At 41.3% G+C, this 20798-nt stretch overlaps 1 protein-coding gene across 3 annotated transcripts in view; it reads left to right on the top strand.

The window, feature by feature from the left end:
- The window catches only part of nbeal1 (neurobeachin-like 1), a 283397-nt gene that overhangs the window by 99546 nt on the left and 163053 nt on the right, over positions 1–20798 (top strand). For all 3 annotated transcript variants that reach the window (XM_063051669.1, XM_063051668.1, XM_063051667.1), the window contains exons 7-9: positions 14101–14186; positions 16595–16901; positions 19131–19237. In XM_063051669.1, coding sequence (XP_062907739.1) covers positions 14101–14186; positions 16595–16901; positions 19131–19237 — 500 coding nt within the window. The remainder of the gene's footprint in view (positions 1–14100; positions 14187–16594; positions 16902–19130; positions 19238–20798) is intronic.

The raw sequence follows: 20798 nt of genomic DNA, 5'->3' as shown, positions 1-20798 counted from the left end.
AAGTGTAAAGGAGTTGGGGACTTGCTGTTCTGGTTAACAACGGGTGGTGCAGTCCTGGTCACATTACGATCGAGGAACGTGACTGTAGCCCGGATATTGAACTTTTTGCTGTTGGTCTCCGGCCATATTCCACCATGATACAACACGAGGCGTCATGGGAGGTTGTTCCTGCCTGTGGCCATCAAACTTTGCAGCTCCTCCCGTGGAGGGTCAGACACTCTGAGCCAATAGGCTGGTCCTGGACTTATTTCCATCTGGCATAGTTTGCATATTGTTGTTTGAGGTTTTTGTATTTCTATATTTATGCTCTATCTTGGTTGGTGCAGCTGTAACGAAGCGCAATTTCCCTCGGGATCAATAAAGTATGTCTATGTCTATTCGTAAAGAGTCGTCTAATGAGGCCATCTGGGTAGAACTTAGAAATAAGAAGTGTGTGATCACCTTGGTAGTGCTGTATTATAGTGGGAATGAGCTGATATTTTGGAGAGTTGTGAAAATAGTAGGGTGGTACTAGTGGGAGATTTCTATTCTAGTATCGACTAGGTCTGGGTGGGCAGAATTTGTGTGACGGTTCCTCATGCAATACACAGAGAAACCAACTTGAGAAGGAGCAATACTGGACCTCTGTTTAGGGAATGAAGTTGGTCAAGTAACTGAGGTGGCAGTTGAGGTGCATTTTGGGTCCAGAGACCACAATTCTATTAGTTTTAAAATGGTTATGGAAAAAAGTAGAATAGATCTACATTAAAGTGCAGGGACTGGAGCAGGACCAACTTTCAGGGCATCAGGAAAATGTTAATTGGGTTTGACTGGGTGAGCCTGTTCAAAGGGAAGGAAACAGTTGGCAAGTGGGAAGCTTTAAAAAGGGTCATGCCGAGAGTCCAGGGTACAGCATGTTTCTGTTAAAGTGAAGGGTAGATATGCCAAGTTCAGTGAACACTGGCTGGCAAGAGATATTGAGACTCTGGTCAGGAAAAAGAATGAAGTGTACATTGCATTGAGGCATGATGAGTATGTAAAGTTTAAGACCAAGCTTAAGAGGGAAATCAGAAGGGCAAAAACAGGGTAGGAGATGGATTTGGCAGGTAGGGTTAAAGATAATCCCAAGAGGCTCTTCAGTTATATTAACAGTAAAAAGGTGGCTAGGGAGAGATTAGGTCCTCTTAAAGACCGTCAGGGTCATCTATGTGTGGAACTGCAGGAAATACCGAGATTTTTAAATGCCCTCAGTGTTTACTAAGGGAAGTATCATGGATGTCAAAGAAATGAGGGTAACAAGTGGAGGGGTCTTGATGATATGCATGTTTCAAGGAAGATGGTGTTTGCACCCTTGAAGCACATTAAGGTGGGTAAATCGCCTGGGGCTGACCAAGTGCGGTCCTGGACCTTATGGGAGGCCAGGGAAAAAAATCACGGAGGCTTAGCCCCTGGCAAAGTTCCAGAAGACTGGCGAGTGGCTGATGTTGTTCCATTGTTCAAGGAAGATGTGTGCCCACATACGTGTGGAACTGCAGGAAATAGTTGAGATCTTGCAAGGGCAAGCCAGGGATCTACTGTCTGGTGAGCTTGATTTCCATTCTAAGTAAGCTCTGCCATCACTTGGACAGTCAAGGGCTGATCAGGAATAGTCAGCATGGTTTTGTGTGTGGAAAGTCATGCTTGACAAATCTTCTGGAGTTTTTCCAAGGGGATGAATGAAGAAAGGCCAGTGGATGTTGCCAACACGGACTTTAGTAAGAACTTTAACAAAGGTCCTACATGGAAGGCTGATTTGGAAAGTTAGGTCACATGGGATTCAGGGGGAACTAGCAAGGTGGATTGAAAATTGGCTCGATGAGGGGAAGTGGGCTTAATGGTTGAAGCACAAACAAGAGAAAATCTGCAGATGCTGGAAATCCAAGCAACACACACAAAATGCTGGAGGAACTCAGCAGGCTAGGCAGGATCTATGGAAAAAAGTACAGTCGCCGCTTCGGGCTGACTCCAGGGTCTCGGCCCGAAATGTCAACTGTACTTTTTTCCACAGATGCTGCCTAGCCTACTGAGTTCCTCCAGCATTTTGTGTGTGTTGTTTGTTTCAATGGTTCAAGGTTGATTCTGTAACAGGAGATCTGTGATTAGGGTTGTGCACCAGGGGTCAGTGTTGAGACCTCTTGTTATTCATTATTTTTACAAATTATTTGGATGTAAATGTACATGGCATGATTAGCATGTTTGCTGACGATACTAAATTAGAGGTTCTTGTCGATGGTGAAGCAGGTTACAATAAATTACAAGGAGGTTTTGATCAATTAGGGAAATAGGCTGAGGAAAGGCAAATGGCTTTCATCTTGGACAGTCAAACCAGTGTAGGGCTAAAACAGTGAAGTGAGTTTTATGGAATAGAGGGACCTGGAAGTACATCTGTATGGTTCATTGACAGCGGCTGTACAGGTAGACAGGGTGGTGAAGAAGGTACTTGCCATCATCAGAGAGGGCATTGAGATTAGGAGCAGGGACACTGTGTTGTAGTTACAAGTTATTGGTAAGTCAGCACTTGGAGTATTGTATACCATTTTGGTTACCCTTTTATAGGAAAGAAATTGTCAATTTGAAGAGTGTGCAGAAGAGATTTATGAGGATGTTGCCTGGATTTGAGCATCTGAGTTATAGGGAGAGGTTGGTCACGCTAGATCTTTATTCCTTGAAGTATAGGAGAATGAAGGATGACTTCATAGAAGTTTATAAAATGATGAGGGTATGGATAAGGTGGATGGTCATGGTGTTTTTCCCAGGATTGGGGAGTCCAAAACCAGAAGGCATAGATCCAAAAGGGGAGAGATTTAAATGAGACCTGAGAGGTAACTTTCCACAGAAGGTTTTGACTACCTGTGGTGAGCTGCCAGGAGAGGTAGGCGATACAGGTACAATAGCAAAACATAGGGGGCATTTGGATGGGTACATGGAGGGGAAGGTCTTGGAGTGTAATGTGCTGAACGTGAGTAACTGAGATAAGCAGAAATGGTGCTGTGATTGGTTTGAGCCAGGGAATCTGTTTCCATGCTGCAGTACTCTTTGACTACAATATAGACATTAAAGGTCCGTGAAGGTTCTCAATTTGAGTTACTGCCCAAGCTGTGTTTGTGTGGATATTGGGTGATGAAACCCCTGCCTTGTATTCTGCTGTTATCTACTATTAATGGCTATCATATATGTTATCCCACATTGTGGGTTTACATACATGCATCAACAGCCTGAGCCAGATGATGCAGCTCTGCTATAATGATGTATGTGAGTAAGAGTAATTCTTGTTTCAATGCAAGAGTGAGCAGGATATGATTGGAAAATAAGAGTTGTGCATTTTCTGTTGTAAGAACTTTCCAACAACTTTTCAATTTGTCTGTCAATTTTGCCCAGAACCTTGGATTACTGTGTAAATTTGAAGTACACATTAAAAGTAAATTGGACTGATGCTTTGAAGCAGAAAATTGCAAGCAAGGAGCAAATGTACAGTAGTAAAGGAATGAATTTAACTAAAGAAATTATGCAGTTTATAAAAATAGTTTGGCAAAAATAATAATCACTGGCTGTTGGATAAAGAAAGAGGGAGTGGAAACAAAAATAAAAAAGCTGAACTATAAGATATCCGTTAGTGCTTTAAAATATTAATTTTGACAATGGTAGTTTCCTTGTATGGAATGGAATCCAATGAGGTTTTTTTAGGAAACAAAAATATTTGCTTATCTGCTTGTCCCCAGTTGAAGTGTCCCGCAGAGCTCATTGATATAGAGCTAACTTTGAATCATTTTATCAGGGAATGAAATGTTTTCTTTGTTTTGTGCAAGTCTCCAGACTGTGGTACATCCTGCTGGTATTTGATGTTATCAGTTAATTAACATGGTACATGACCCAACACAAATTGGGCCTTTGTATCCAGAGCTTGAGAACTAGTTAAGATAATAACTGACCATCGGGCAAAGTGTACTGAGCTGTTAGCAGGAGTCTCTTGCATAAACTGTTCTGACTTGAAAGCAGCAAGATCTGGAGATATTTAGAGTCAAAATGACAATTTCAAGCTGTTGAGAGAGTGTTCAATGAATTCATTCATACTGCTCCTGCTAAGCAAGTGGTACGTCTTCCTGTTGGATTGCAGGGATGATACATGACTGCAGATATGAAGGCACTGTTTTCCCACCATCTGCCCACAATAACCTCTCACCAAAACACATTTCTAACTGCTGGTAGATGCTGTAAGATCTGGTTTGTAGGTGTTGATACTAGCCTCTTGGCCAAATAACTGCTTCTTTGGCTGTCCTTGGGACTAAGGACGATTTGCTTTTGCTCTATTTCAGTGGGATCTACAACAGATGATGTTGCCATTGTGGGCCCTATAGCCGCCGTCATAGAGTTTCAGAGAGAGAACATGAAAGCAGGCCCATTAGCCAACAAAGTCTGCACTGACTGAAGTACCCATTTCCCAACATTATCTTACATTAACAACAGACAGAAAATGCTGGAGGAACTCAGCAGGTCAGGCAGCATCTATGGAAATGAATAAACAGTCAATGTTTTGGGCTGAGACCGTTCCTCAGGACTGGGAAGAAGCCAGAATAAGAAGGCAGGGGAGGGGACAGAGTACAAGCTGGAAGGTGATGGCAGAAGCCGTAGGGGAGTGAGGATGAAATAAGAAGCTGGAGGTGACAGGTGGAAAAGGGCTGGAGAAGAAGGAATCTGATAGAAGAGAGTGGACCATGGGAGAAAAGGAAGGAAGAGGGGCACCAGGGGTAGATGATAGGCAGGTGAGGAGAAGAGGAGAGGTAAAGAGGGCGGCCAGAGGCTGGAAGTGAAGACGATGGAACGGCAAAAATTTACTGGAGGCTGAAGAAATTGATGTTCATGCAGTTGGAATAGAGGCTACTTAGACAGACTGAGGTGTTGCTCCTCCACCCTGAGAATGGCCTCATCATGGCAGTAGAGGAGACCATGGATTGACATATCAGAATGGGAATGAGGATTAGAATTAAAATGGTCGGCCACCAGGAAATCCTGCTTTTTATGGATGGAGGAAAGGTGCTCAACTAAGTGGTCCTCCACTCTACCTCAGGTCTCTCCAATGTAGAGGAGGCCACATCAGGAGCACCAGATATAGTAGACGATGCCAACTGATTCACAGGTGAAGTGTTGCCTCACCTAGAAGATAGATAGATAGATATACTTTATTGATCCCGAGGGAAATTGGGTTTCGTTTCAGCTGCACCAACCAAGAATAGAGCATAAATATAGCAATACAAAAACCACAAACAATCAAACAACAATATGCAAACTATGCCAGATGGAAATAAGTCCAGGACCAGCCTATTGGCTTAGGGTGTCTGACCCTCCATGGGAGGAGCTGCAAAGTTCGATGGCCACAGGCAGGAACAACCTCCCATGACGCCCAGTGTTGCATCTTGGTGGAATATGGCCGGAGTCCAACAACAAGAAGTTCAATATCCGGTCTACAAACACGTTCCTCCATCGTAATATGACCAGGATTGCACCATCCGTTGTTAACCAGAACAGCAAGCCCCCAACTGCTTTACACTTACTGCTCTCAGTGCACTTCCGGTTAGCCGGAACGGTCTGGAAGCCCTCCATGGAAAAGTTTTGGTTGGGTAGGTCCTTGTGCAGCCCCGTTTCAGTAAAACACAGAAAACTGCACTCCCGAAATATTCTCTTGATTCCTGGCTAGCGCTGTCAACTCGTCCGTTTTATTACCCGCCGAACTTCTCTTCTCCACAAGTCTCTGTTGTCACGACCCGGTCCTCTTTCCTCGCCTTTGTGATCCCTCTCTGCATCCTCTGTGTGTTTTCCTCCAGATTTCAGCAGGGGTGTCTGCCGCTCTGTTCGCTAAACCGGCTGGCATAAGCGCAATCAGCTGGTCCCTGGAATAAAGGATTGTTTGGGGACCTGAATGAAGGTGAGGGAGGAGGTGACTGGATAGGTGTAGCAATTATTCTGCTTGCAGGAATAAGTGCCAGGAGGGAGATTAGTAGGGAGGGACGAATAGATAAGAGAATTACGGAGGGAGCAATCCCTGCAGAAAATGGGGGGGGGGGCGGAGGTGAAGATGTATTTGGTGATGGGGTCCTTTTTTGAAGATGGCAGGATCCTGCATTAACCATTTTTTTCCCTTTACACTTTCCTATCAGCTTTTATTTCCTGTCCCTCCCCGGATTCCACCACTAACCTACAATTTAAAGTGGCAAGTTAATCTATGGACTCACACATTTCTGGGATGTGGGAGGAAATTCCCATGATCACACAGAAAATGTGGTGTAGGATGGAGAATCTGAGTTAGAAGGTGCTTGATTGGTAGGTAGTAGTTTGAGAAGTGGTGAATTCGTTCTGTTGTTTATGTTAGGCTTGCTGTGTATCCCTGATAAGTAGACACAAAATTCTCAAGTCATTCCATTAGTTCCTTCTTCCCCTCCTTCTCCAGAGTCATGTGTCAACTTCAGGAGTCTGATATTCAGTGACCAATTGACATTATATCAGAGCTGACTGTAATGAGCGTCTCAAAGCTTGGATGCTGGCTGCGGAGAGGACACTGATGTTTGTTTTCTTGTTCTTCCTGTGGACTTGCCGATGTTAAGGACATCAATTTTGTGCTGGATTTGAGGTCTTGGCTTTCAAACATTTTTCTTTCCCTCAGACATTGGAAGGTAGTCAATAAAACATGTCTGTACCAAGCTTGATGCCAAAATAAAGTAATCTCGTCTGCCTGCACATGATCTATATTCCTCCACTCCCTGCTTGTTCACGTGCCTGTTTAAATGCCTTGTGTGGTGTCTTCCACCACTTCCTCTGGCAGCACAATCCATACCTACCGCTCTTTCGGGAGAGGTGTAGGAGTGGGGAATAAAAAATTGCCTTGTAAATCTCTTAAACTTTCTCGCTTTAACTGAAACATATGCCCTCTAGTATCTCGCATTTCTATTGTGGAAGGCATGAGAAGGCAAAGGTTAAGATAATGTCCAAGCAAGGATAGTTTACAGGTAGTGCGGAGTCAACCCAGGCAGGAAAAGTCTTTGAAGCGCATAGCTTTCCTTTGCACGGCATGGGGCTGGAGCCACTTGGCATACCAAGGCAAGAAAAAGATGCAAACAAAGGATTCTAGGGTGACGCTATTGGTCAATTGCTTTACTTATTCTGAAGTATTATCGGCCTGTAACATATAGATTTGTTTAATACCTATGTTATTGTGGTATGATTGGGGACTGATATGCAAATAAGGAATTTAAACTTCCACAAGGTTACCAACTGGTCAATATCTTTATCCAACTTCTCAATTCCTGTATAATAATTACATCTCATTGTTTAAACTTTAGAACAGATTGTTGACGGGGACGATGCTGTTTTTCTTGTACACAAATAAGTAAAGATGTGATGGAGGAATGAGTGCAAGAGTCCAGTTAATCGATGATGACACCATCCAGGAGAGTGATTCTTGACTGTCTGCTCTATCTATGCCTCTCATAATTTTATAAAATATTGGAAGAGATGCTTCCTTCCAGAGACTTGTCAGAGGATTGTGTTGTACAGTGAAGCCAAATTTGTAGAGGACTCTTTGTGGACAAAAGTACAAGGCTTGTTTTTTTAAATGCATCAATGAATGAGTCGACTATAATTTGAAGCTCAGCCCCAAGCATGCAAATATGCAAATGCAATCGTTGCACTGCAGTTCAATGACAGAAGTTGTTTCTGCAGTGGATGCAATGTAGTTTGAACTTCCTCTTTGTCCTATAAATTAGCTGCACTGAAGGGGGGAATTGTTAGAGGTGAGTCTCATCATTGTGGTGAAACTGATATGTTCTCTTATCTAAGTGTCAGTGCAATGACATAAACTTGCTTTAATCATAGTCTATACTGAGATTGTTTTTTCATTCAGGTAGCTTGCACAATATTGTAAAGCAGATGTTAGGATTTCTGCAGGCAGCCTAATTTAAGAAGAAGGCTTCAGTCCTCCTCTCAATTAGTATAATCAAATGGCTTTAGTGAAATCAAGAAAGCCCCTGTGTAATATTGATGCTGTTTCTTCCATTGATGCTCTGTAAACAACCTGACCACTACCTGTAGATGGACATAATCTTGGTTGCAGTCCAGAGATCATAAGGAAGTAATGGTTGAGAAGGACCCCTGTACTTAGTTTACTCTGCAGCATACAGCAAGAAGACCCTTTGCAGTTAGAGCAACTGAATCTGTCTCCTTTGGTGAAGAAGCTCATAACTATGACGTCTCTGAGAATTTCAGCATGTTCTTTTCATCCCAGATATGGGAGATGAGGCTATGTCCAACGTTCCGTCTACACAAGTTTTAAAACTTCACAAATGCTGCTGTCTACCCCCATGGCCTTGTTTTTCAGTTGATTTGTTCACCATTTCAGCACTTGTTGGCCTGGTGTCTCCATGAGGCTGAAACATAGAGACTGCTGTGAAGGAAGGTGATGGCACTCACATCAAGGGCATAGCCATGGTTGAGGAATCCTTGCTATTCCTTTCATTTGTCATTGATTGTCTACCTGTCCCTGCTGATTTCAGCTCTAGGGTCAAGGGCTGATATGGAAGCACTAATGACCAAGGACGGAGAAGTCTATAGGAAGTGGTGGATGCAGCCCTGTCCATCTTAGGCAGAGCCCTTCTCACCATTGAAAGCCACAAAAAAGCAGCATCCGTTATTGAGGACCCCCGCCATCCAGGATCTGCTCTGTACTCCAAGTTCAAGAGCAGTTATTACCCTGCAACTGTCAGGCTCTTGAAGCAGTGTTGATAACTTCACTCACCACAACTCTGAACTGATTCCACAACCTACAGACTCACTTTCCGAGGACTCTACAACTTGTGCTCTGTGTATTATTTATTTTTTATTTGCATAATTGGTCTTCTGTTACACATTGTTTGTTAGTCTTTGTTTATGTATATTTTTCATAAATCTTATTGTATTTATTTTCTTGTAAATACCGCAAAAATGAACCTCAATGTAGTATATGGTAACATATACTGACCTTACTTCGATAATAAGTTTACTTTGACTTTGTATAGGCCAGACAGCAAGAATGCAGGCAGACTAATTAAATCCGATGGACATCAGCTTCTAGTCTGGACTTGATACATCAGTGACATACCACCCTGCGAAAGTGCGAAAAGTGAAGTGATAGGATGATAATGAGAATTCCTCAAATAGAGAAAGGAAGAATTAAGGAAAATTTCCTTCTGCAGAGAGAGGTTTCAATTATCGCAGGTGCTGTGATGAGATCAGTTACCAGTCTGAAAATATAGCTCACTAAGCTTGGATTACTCAGAGCCTATGACTGCATTTTCTATAGAAAGTAAGACATTAATAACAAATGTTGGTGTGAGTGCTACCATATTACAATGCAGATTTGAAGTGTCTACTGGCAACTGGTAACAGCCAAGAAAGTTGACCATTGCAGTCTCAAATTTGTTTTAAGTGAAGTTAAAAAAAAATGTATAGGTAACATCTGAAAGACAGTTCAAACTTCAAGTTCAGAGCCAGGAGAATTTAGAAGTTGAGCATCCTTTAAGTTGCATAGAAGGGAGAGGGGTGGAGGGAACAGAAGCAATGCCTGTCTGTAACAAATCTCATGACATATGTCGGTGATATTAAACTTGATTCTGATAGTGGAGACCAAGAGAAACAGCATGATGTCAGGGCTGGCGGTGTCTGAGAAGGGATGGTGAAGGCTTGTTGACCCACTTGGTGGAGAAATAAATGCAAAGAGATGAATGAAGATGGGAAAGAGAATGAGCAAATTAATGGTACTTGAAGATACAAAATGTAATCATTGGAAATCTGAAATAAAAGAGAATCCTGAAGTGAGTGGGTCAGGCAACATCTATGGAAAGAGGAAAAACTGGAGAGCATGATTAATTGAATTTGTTGAATTCATTATTAAGTCCAGAAATATTCATTCTTACTATTTTGAACATAGAAAACATACAGCACAATATAGGCCCTTCGGCCCACAAAGCTGTGCTGAACATGTCCCTATCTTCGAACTACCTAGGGCTTTACCCATTGCCCTCTATTTTTCTAAGCTCCATGTAGCCATCCAGGAGTCTCTTAAAAGACCCTATCGTTTCCGCCTCCACCACCGCCACTGGCAGTCCATTCCATACACTCACCACTCTCTGCGTAAAAAGTTAGCCCTGACATCTCCACTGTACCTGCTTCCAAGCACCTTAAAACTATGCCCTCTCGTGCTAGCCATTTCAGCCCTGGGGAAAAGCCTCTGACTATCCACACAACCAATGCCTCTTATTATCTTGAACACTTCTACCAGGTCACTTCTCATCCTTCATCGCTCCAAGGAGAAAAAGCCAAGTTCACTCAACCTTTGTTCATAAGGCATGCTCCCCAATCGAGGCAACATCCTTGTAAATTTGCTCTGCACCCTTTCTATGGTTTCCACATCCTTCCTGTAGTGAGGCAACCAGAATTGAGCACAGTACTCCCAAGTGGGGTCTGACCAGGGTTCTATATAGCTGCAACATAACCTCTCGATAAAACTATTTTAATTAAAATAATTAAATTGTTAAATTTAAATAAAGTGAATTTTATAATTGTATTTTAACATTATTTACATTATAAATTGATTTTATAGAATATTTTATATAAAATTAAGATAAATAAAATATTAAATTATTTTATTAATTTAAAAGAATTAAAGAATTATTGACAGTTGTAAGAATAATACAGGTTAACTTGCTGAATGCGTACAGCATTTTCTGTTTTTATTTCAGATTCCAGAATGCCTTCTATGTGGAAATGAGCATTGCAACTTGCTTGCCAGCCAGTCATTATTTGGCTTGTTTATTTCATTTGCCAAAACTCTTGGCTGTGAGTGGGGTAGTTATGGATATTATTTTCAAATCAGACCATAATACAGAGGAAGAGCTGCAATGAGATTGGAAAATTCTGATTTCCTTCTGAAAAATTAATCTTCAACCAACAGTTTGAAAATTATATAGCATTGATGCAGCAGTGTTTTTAGTATGTCAATTATTATTTCATGTTCGTCATGTAGCATAATCTTAAGTAATTATTTGAACCTTGTAATTCCCCTGTGGGTGCAGTATGTCTTACTTGCTTTAAGTGAAAATCAAAGTCAAGTTTATTGTCATACACAGGTGCGTGTATGCATGGGTGCAATGAAAAGCTTACTTGCAGCAGCATCATGGGCACAGCATGTAAGCAGCATTCACTGGAAAACAAATTAAACACAAATTATGAAGGAGTGGTTCGTAGACTGATAACTTGCATTATATTTGTGGTCCACCTGTGGTGCTGCAGGATCAGTAACTGATTGCATTCACCTTCATGGGTGGATTGATTGAAGTTCTGTATTATAACTATAAGATATATTTAGAATTTTAAAGTAAAATAATACATTTAGTCAATCATGTTTTGATGTCAGTAGTCCAAGCATGAGTAACTGGTTGAGGGGGATGAAGAGTGAACAAGCTTTACAGGTCATAAATACAAGAGATTCTGCAGATGCTGTAAATCTAGATTAACACACACAAAAGGCTGGAAGAGCACAGAAGGTAAGGCAGTGTCTACAGATTACAATTAACAGTCGACATTCCCAGCCAAGATCCTTCATCAGGACTGGAAAGGAAGGGGGATGAAGCCAGAATAACAAGGTGGGGGGAGGGGAAGGTGTACAAGTCAGCAAGTGATAGGTAAGGCCAGGTGAAGGGAAAGGTGGGTGGGTTGGTGTGGGGGGGAATGAAGTGAGAAGCTAGGAGGTGATAGATGGAAAAGGTAAAGGGCTGAAGAAGAGGGAATCTGAAAGGAAGGCTTTACATGTCAGTGTCACCATCAGAAAGGTGGTTGTATTTAATGTTTTATCAATGTGCTTCTAGTTTCAGTTCTTTTTTATTTTCTAATCTTTTTTTTACCTCGTCTTATTTTGTGTTCTTTGCATTTGGATGAGGGACTGTGTCTTGAGTCCCTTTCATAGCGTCAGGGTGATTCAAAAAGAGATTGAACTCATGGAAATTTAAGGCTGGCCAGGAATAGAATTGGAAAATATAGCAATGTTTTGTATATAATATGATCAAATTAAAGTTTATTCAAATGTTTGCATAAGAAAGAAGCCCTTATTCAGTCTATTTATTGACAACACCATCAGTCAGTGAATTTGAGGTGTGGCATGTGATTTGCATTAAACTATTGTGCAGAAAACAGAATCTGAATAGCAAAGGAGAAAGAAATAACAACTTCTCCCAACAAAGTGTGCTAATTTCTCCAGGAAGATGCAGTGAGTTGTTAAATCGTAAAAATTAAATACAAATTATGTCCATAAGTGTAATCATTCACCAATCATTTTGGTTACCAAACCGGGATAGCAGGGAATTGCCCGACCGTTTCCATTGTCTGCCAGAGAAAGCAGGATCTCCCAGTGGCCACACATTTTAATTCCATGTCCCATTCCCATTCATGGCCTATCCATGGCCTCCTCTACTGTAAAGATGAAGCCATACTCAGGTTGGAGGAACAACAGCTTGTATTCCGTCTGGGTAGCCTCCAACCTGATGGCATGAACATTGACTTCTCTAACTTCCGTTAATGCCCCTCCTCCCCTTCTTGCCCCCTCCCTCCCTCTCTTTTTTCTCTCTCTGTCCCTCTCACAGTAACTCTTTGCCTTCTCCATCTTTCTCTAGTGCTCACCCCCACCTTTCTTTCTCCCTAGGTCTCCCATCCCATGATCCTCTCCCTTCTCCAGCCTTGTATCCCTTTTGCCAATTAACCTTCTAGCTCTTAGCTTCATCCCCCCCCCCCCCACCGTCTTCTCCTATCATTTCGGATTTCCCCTTCCCCCTCCCACTTTCAAATCTCTTACTGGCTCTTCTTTCAGTTAGTCCTGAGGAAGGGTCTCGGCCCGAATTGTCGACTGTACTTCTTCCTATACTTCTGTACTTCTGCCTGGCTTGCTGCGTTCCACCAGCATTTTGTGTGTGTTGCTTGCATTTCCATTCTGCCTGATCTAGCAGTGTACCCATTGAAGCCATTACAATCTGTACCAAGAGATTTTCCAAGAAAATGAATGATTGAAGCAGCCTAATAAAAAGATTCACAGTTGACACGCCACATGGTGCTATTAACTATTTAGTTGTTTAGAATGGTTCAGTGCAAGCTGAATCTAATTAAACAGAGCTGTGTGCCTTCAAATGATGTAATCTGGAATGACGTATAGTGAAAAATAAGCTTGTTTATCTGGCATGTTTTATCAAACCAGCATGACTCATAGGCATAGGAAGCAGAATTTCAAAGTCACTCCCAATTGATCTGAAAACAGCTGTTACTGTGAAGTTCTTTGAAATTGCATCACAAGTGAGGAATGCAGTTGTTGCTTTCCTCCCCCACTGTAATGTGAGTGTCGTTTTCCCCTTGAGATAACTCCATGATATTATTAATGTTGTCGCATGTAAATCACTGGAACCAGTTTTGGGGACTGTCCTCAGCTCCAGACATTTTATATTATATAGAACAGCTATAACACATCAGTGTACAATTTGCAAAATTCACTTCAAAGATAACAATAGTACAAGATGAAAATCTGTTGATGTTAATCTGTCTCGATCATCTCCTAAAAATACCTCCTTAAATTGTTTGCACTAGCGGGAGATTCTCATGTTGAATGATCCTGAATGAGGAATTAGGATATTGGAAATTTAAAGCAGAGGAAGAAAACAGATGAGAATGAGACCAAAATTGTGAACAACTGACACAAATATTCATTTTTTTAAATATGGAAAGCCAATCTGAAGGAATTGCATGATTGCACTGTCATGGATTTCTCATGTGTTATAAATACTGAAACTGAATTATATATGTAAACAATCTTAATTATAGCACTGCAATCAAAATAAGTGAACGTTGCCAAACATAACCAGAATGACTGCCAGTCAGTCATACGCGACAAGTTCTTTCTCCTTGTACCTTTGTCCAATTAATAAACTTCTTATTGGATTATGCCAGTCACAATCTCTTTCAGTTGGTTATTTTGATGGGTAAGCTGCCTTTTAGTTGATCAATTTGCTTTATCATTTTCAGAATGTTTTCAAGAGAGCGAGCATCTGAAAGAGAGTCTGAAGTGTTGCCTTCTTCATCTCTTTGGGGCCATTGTTGCAGGTGGGCAGGTAAGAACTGCACCACAAGGGCTTTGTTGTTGGCCACAAATAATTTAAACAATAGGGCAGTTGCAGTGTAGAAGCATGAGCGAACAGAAATGCTGATGAAGTTCAGCTGGTACAAAAGCAGCTGAGTAAGTATTTCAGACTAATGAAGATTTATCAGACATGGAAACATGAGAAGATAAGAGCAGAATATGCTAAATGTTTATGGGTTGATCTATGTTGGCCTGAACTCCTGTGCCAGTTCTCATAACCCTCATTACTTCAATCTTTTCAATATATATCCATCTCCAGCTTAAATATATATAATGAACTGGCCCCCAGCACCCTTTGGATGGAGAATTTTTAGAGACTTATTTCCCTCTGAGAGATGATATTTCTATGCAGTTCAGTTTTAAATGATTCGTCCCTTGATTTTTGCTTTTAGCTACATCCTCTTGTTTGTTACTGTCCCACTAGTGGAAACATTAGCCTCTATTCTGGAACTCTGTTTGAGACAAGATAAGAGATTAAAATGATATAGAGAGAAATACCTCATAAAGGGAAAGTCTTTGAATATTGACAGATAGGCCTTTGGAGAGAGCTATGAGTGGTGGAGGAGGAAGAGCAAACCAGTGTGCAGCAAAAGAATGGTCCCCTCAGAATGTTGAGATGGAGAGAGAAGGGTAATGGTGTCCGGTGATAGAATTCATCAAAGGTGAAGGCTGTTGGGGTGGAAGGCACAGACAAAGGGAACCCTAAGGAGGACTAGGAGGAAATGGGTGACAGCAGAAATTTAAGAGAAAGATGCACTTGAGTACTCTGTTACTATGGCAGATATGAGGCCACTGTTGAGGAGTAGGGAAGAAATTTCAGAGGCACAGGCATGGAAAATCTTGACAATGGAATGGAAATGACAGACATGGAGAAACAGAGGTAATAAGAGGTAATTGTCACAGGAGGTAGGGCAAGAGAGGATATTCATGTGGTGAAGTGAAGAAAGAGAAGGAAGAAAAAATCAGAAATAGACCATGTAAAAATAAGAGCAGATTTGAAATGGACAGCAAAGTCAATGCAATTTTCAACTTCTGTATGGGTGCAGGAAGCAGCACCCTTATATTCATCAATGCACCAGCAAAAGAATTGAGGAAGAAAGCTTGAGTAGGTCTGAAGAAAGGATTGTTCCACATATTCCACTAAGAGACTCAAAGCTGAGGCTCATGTGAGTCACCACAGTCACACCTTTGATCAAAGAGTTGGCGAAGAAGTTATGTAACACCTGAATGAGCTCAGCTAGGGGAGTGAATGTGGTGGTGGAGGGAGACTGATTGAGCCACTGTTCAAGAAGGGTCCTCAGACCATCCAGGTATGGGATGGAGATGTAGGGGGTTGGGTATTTGTGAAGGCGACCTGATTGGGACCCAGAAACTGTCAAACTGGTGGAGGCTTTCAATGGAATAGTATTGGACAATGAGAGAAAGCATTAAGTCAGGACAGGAAGAAATTAATTCTGTGGAACAAGAGCAGGCTAAGACAATGGGTCTTCCTGGACAATCCTACTCATGGATCTTGGGGGAGTTTGTAGGAGTGGACAATATATGGTTAGGGAACTACGAGGCCAGACAGTACAAAGGGATGACTTCCTGAGAAAGTAACATCACTGATTGTTAAGAGATGATAGCATGGTGTTCAATGGTGTGGTCATGGTCCAGAGGAACCTGAGAGACGATGCCAGAAAACTGAGGTTTGGCTTTTGTAAGGTTTAGGATTCGTTGAATGATAGCAGCACTCTGGGTTTGATACCAGTGTTGGTGTTGATTCTGCACAAGTGGAGTGCTATGTGTTCACTGAAGGTTTGGTGGGAAAATTGAGGGAAATGATGCTGCATTGGTGTTTTTGTAATGAATAGATGTAGTGAGTGTAAGAAGAAGGGTGTTAGTTGTATCAGAAATTCCAGAGATCAGAATTGAAGAGACAAACTTCATGGGCAAGTTACTTGCCAAATTGGCTTAGGGTGGGGGGGGGTGCGGAGGGGGAGGTGGAGAGAAAGATCCTGTCAATCTTTGCATCATATTGTCTACTGAGACTTAATATACTGTTGAGAGTTTGAGCCAAGATAGTAGAATTGATTTTGTCTGGGGTTTAATTTTGACAAGGCCTTACCATTGAGCACCATACCTTTTGTCACTTAGACAGCGGTGACCTCACTTTCTAAGGACATCTTCATTCTAGAGCCTCCAGCCCCATAATCCCCTAACCTCGCATAATCCATTTTTACCACCTCCCCAAGATCCAATAGTAGGACTGTCCTGACAGAACCATTGTTTCAACCAGTTCTTGTCACATACATTTTTATTTTGGAAGGAAAGGATGTAATTAGATCATAGATATAAATGTCACTGATATATTTATGAAGAATTATCACATTATTTCAGCGCAATGCACTCCAGGCAATCTCACCAGCTACAATGGAAGTATTGATGAGGGTGCTGGCAGACTGTGATTTGGTGGATGACAAGGACCCAGAGGACGTAAGCCATAAGTTGGAGCTGACCCTGAAGTGCCTGACGGAGGTAGTTCATGTACTGCTTACCAGCAGCTCTGATCAACGACAGGTGGAGATCAGTACAATCCTTGAGAATTACTTCAAACTGCTCAACTCAGATCACATTGCATTGCTGGTCAATCGCAAATCACGGAATTGGGAGAGCAGTTTTATTGCACTACAGATACAAATGCTGAGTGAGTAGACTGCCTGCTCTGAATGTCTTTCACTTATAGCTGGGCACCTAATTTGAAAATAATAAATAGAAATGGAGCTATCGTTGTTATGACAAACACAGGATACTGCAGATGCTGGAATTCTAGGGAAACGGATACAAAAAGCTGGAGGAATTCAGCAGGTCAGGTAGCATCCATGGAGAGGAATAAACTGTCAACGTTTTGGGCTTAGAACTGAAAGTCCTGATGAAGAGACGTGGCCTGAAATGTCAACTATTTATTTCCCTCCATAGATGCTGCCTGACCTGCTGAGTTCAACCAATATTTTGTGTTATGTTATGACAACACTTCTGTTTGCTTTATGCTTTTAACTTAGCAAAAGATGGTCAAAAGATGATCTATTTAAGAAGGGTGGGAGGCAGCAGAAAGGGAACTATAGACCTGTTAGCCTGACATCAGTGTTTAGGAAGTTGTTGGAATCGATTGTTCGGGATGAGATTATGGAATACCTGGAGGCACATGACAAGATAAGCCAAAGTCAGCATGGTTTCATGAAAGGAAAATCTTGTCTGACTAACCTACTGCAATTTTTGAGGAAATTTCAAGCAGGGTAGACAAAGGAGATGTAGTAGACGTGGTGTACTTGGATTCTCGGAAGGCCTTTGACAAGGTACCATACATGAGGCTGCTTAGCAAGATAACAGCCCATGAAATTACAGGGAAGTTACTAGCATGGGAGGAGCATTGGCTGATCAGCAGAAAACAGACAGTGGGAATAAAGGGATCCTATTCTGACTGGCTGGGTCGGTGTTGGGACTGCTGCTTTTTACAATGTATGTCAATGATTTGGACTATGGGATTAATGGATTTGTGGCTAAATATGCCAATGATACAAAGATAGGTGGAGGAGCGGGTAGTGTTAAGGAAACAGAGAGACTTAGATAGTTTAGGGGAATGGGCAAAGAAGGGGCAAATGAAATACAATGTTGGAAAGTGTATGGTCATGCACTTTGGTGGAAGAGATAAACAGGCAGATATTATTTAGATGGAGAGAGAACTCAAAATGCAGAGATGCAAAGGGACTTAGGAATCCATGTGCAGGATACCGTAAAGGTTAACCTCCAGGTGGTGAAGGCGGCGAATGCAATGTTGGCATTCATTTCTAGAGGTTTAGAATATAAGAGCAGGGATGTGATGTTGGGGCTCTATAAGGCACTCGTGAGAACACACTTGGAGTATTGTGTGCAATTTTGAGCTCCTTATTTTAGAAAGGTTATACAGACATTGGAGAGAGTTCAAGGAAGATTCACGAGAATGATTCCAGGAATGAAAGGGTTACTGTATGAGGAACATCTGGCAGTTCTTGGGCTGTGTTCCCTGGGGTTTAGGAGAATAAGGGTCTCATAGAAACATTTTGAATGTTAAAAGGCCTGAACAGATTAGATATGGCAAAGTTATTTCCCATGGTAGGAGAGTCTAGGACAAGAGGGCACGACTTCAGGATTGAGGGACGTCCATTTAGAACAGAGATGTGAAGAAATTGTTTTAGTCAGGCGGTGGTAAATCTGTGGAATTTGTTGTCAGGAGTGGCTGTGGAGGCCAAGTCATTGGGTGTATTTAAGACAGAGATAGAGAGGTTCTTGATTATCCAGGGCATGAAAGGGTATGGGGAGAAGGCGGGGGAGTGGGGATGACTAGAAGAATTGGATCGGCCTATGATTGGATGCCAGAGCAGACACAATGAGCTGAATGACCAACTTCTATATATTATAGCCTGAGTAACGATACCAAGGAAGTGAAGCTTGCGGAGGGAATTCCAGAGTGTAGGAAGGCATGGCCACCAGTAACACAGAGTAGAAAATTGGTTAAATTCCAAGGAATTTAGTTATCTTGTTTAATTGTCCAGTGGTGTAGGCTGCAGAGATTTGCAGGGCTGAGGTGAAGGAAGAATTTAAACCCAGGATGGAAAATTTTTAAAAATCTTTCCATTTACTGGGCTGGGGACCTGTTGCAAATTGTTGAACTTAACGATGAAGATACAAGGACTTGAAAGTTTGGATACAGGCAGCAAAAGTATAACTAAACTTTAGATTATGAAGGGTATAAGCAGGGAAAGTAGGTGGAAGAGTATTATTAGGAATAGTCTAATGGTTCCAGTCATATTTTCTGAGGGAAAGGGAATAGTGAGGTACTTAGAGTCACATTTTTGTTGGATATTAAATGATAACTTCTTGGATTTTCTTTTTGCAGACACTATTCCAGAGATGTTAAATTGCTCTGACAGACCTGTCCTTCAGGCAATCTTCCTGAATAGCAACTGCTTTGAACATCTCACTCGACTTTTACAGAACAGCAAGGTAGAATCCAGTTGACACCAGAATTATTTGCTTTGATTCCATTAATGCTGCGGTTGCCCCTTTTCCTGGGCTCTACATAGGCTCATGCTGACATGAGTAGAAAACAAAAATGGAAATTTGTCCTTGGGTTGAGGTGTTCTGATTCTGACTTTAGAGGTTAGAATTCCACTTTGAATTCAAGCTATGGCTGATTATTATATGGCAAACATGAATTGAAAGCCTTTGCCATTTCTCGCTTGCTGTACAGAGGTTTTCCTAATTTTGCTATGAATGGGATACTAGGGTCTGTGCAATATTAATCCAAGATAAATTTCTGTCTTCCTCTGTGAGTGGAGGTTTGGGGCTGCTGGTGGTGTAGTGTCTGACTTCTGCTTTCCTTAATGAGAGTGCTGGCTAGTCATGTCTTTTTGCTCTGCAGCAGAGCATTTATTCTATTTTTTCTTGATAATACCAGTGTCAAATGATCAGCTTTATTTTCACCAAGAATCCTGTGATTAGATGTGACTGGAATAATATTTGCCTCCCTTGGCCATTGTGTTTAATAAAAGCACGACTCATTTAATAGTAAAATTGCAACAGGCTCTACTGCAGCAAGACTCAGAATATTCATAATGGTTATAACTGGGCTAAAATAAAAAAAAACAAACATTAAAGATGTAAGTTTGTGATTTGAGGCTGAGATGACTGCCTTTTTGATTTGAATAATTAGCTTTGGGAAAAGTTAACTCTACTTCAGTGAATTATTCTATGAGATCTAATCTTTTCTGTATTTTAACTGTATGAATGTCAGTTTCAAGCAACTGGTTACCTGACCTATGCCAAATGAGCTTGTTCCTTTGCCATTTTCCTGCTGATGTGTTGAAGGCTGTTTTGTCAACAATATCAGCAAACTTTATATAAGGACTGACATTCATTATTTAAAATGTTAAATAATGGTTGTATTGATCTTGGAAGTGTTCAGTTGATCAACTAAAGCACAAGCAGGAATTGAAATCTGGGACTAGAATTTCCTGCTATATTGCCATGCTCAAGTTGCACTCCCCTAGCTGTAGGTGTGCTTATGTCACTGTATGGATCTGTATGATTTTGACACTGTATGGCCAGATTGGTTACCTGTTAAGTGCACCACACTGGCCAGTTACATTCTGGCCCATTGTGCTGTTCAAATTGAACTGAAACGAGTTTGTAGCATTTTCTTAGCTTGCTTTGATGGTGATTTTAACGTGGTGAATAGTGTGCTGATCATGTACACTTTTGCTACAGGTACTAGTTATCCATATCTAGGTCATGTTAATATTAAACCTATTTGTACAAAAGTTCTAACAAAGCAAGAGAGATTTTTACATTTTTCATGAAATTGTAAACTTGTGTTGCAAAATAATAATAATTTACTTGCCATCTAAAATTGACTATTAATTCGCATGTTAATGCCATTACCCCTAACTTGCATTAGCAAGAGACCGATTATGGTTGGTTGTTCAGATAAACCCAGCAAAGTTAGTTAAAGTTGAACAGATTTTCCCTCCTTCCCTTTTTTCTTTTTCCTATATTCATTCTTTCC

Source organism: Mobula hypostoma, chromosome 6, assembly GCF_963921235.1.
Source record: "Mobula hypostoma chromosome 6, sMobHyp1.1, whole genome shotgun sequence".
Classification (NCBI taxonomy): domain Eukaryota; kingdom Metazoa; phylum Chordata; class Chondrichthyes; order Myliobatiformes; family Myliobatidae; genus Mobula; species Mobula hypostoma.
Note: the sequence above shows the minus strand (reverse complement) of the source record. Positions and strands in the feature narration are given on the sequence as shown.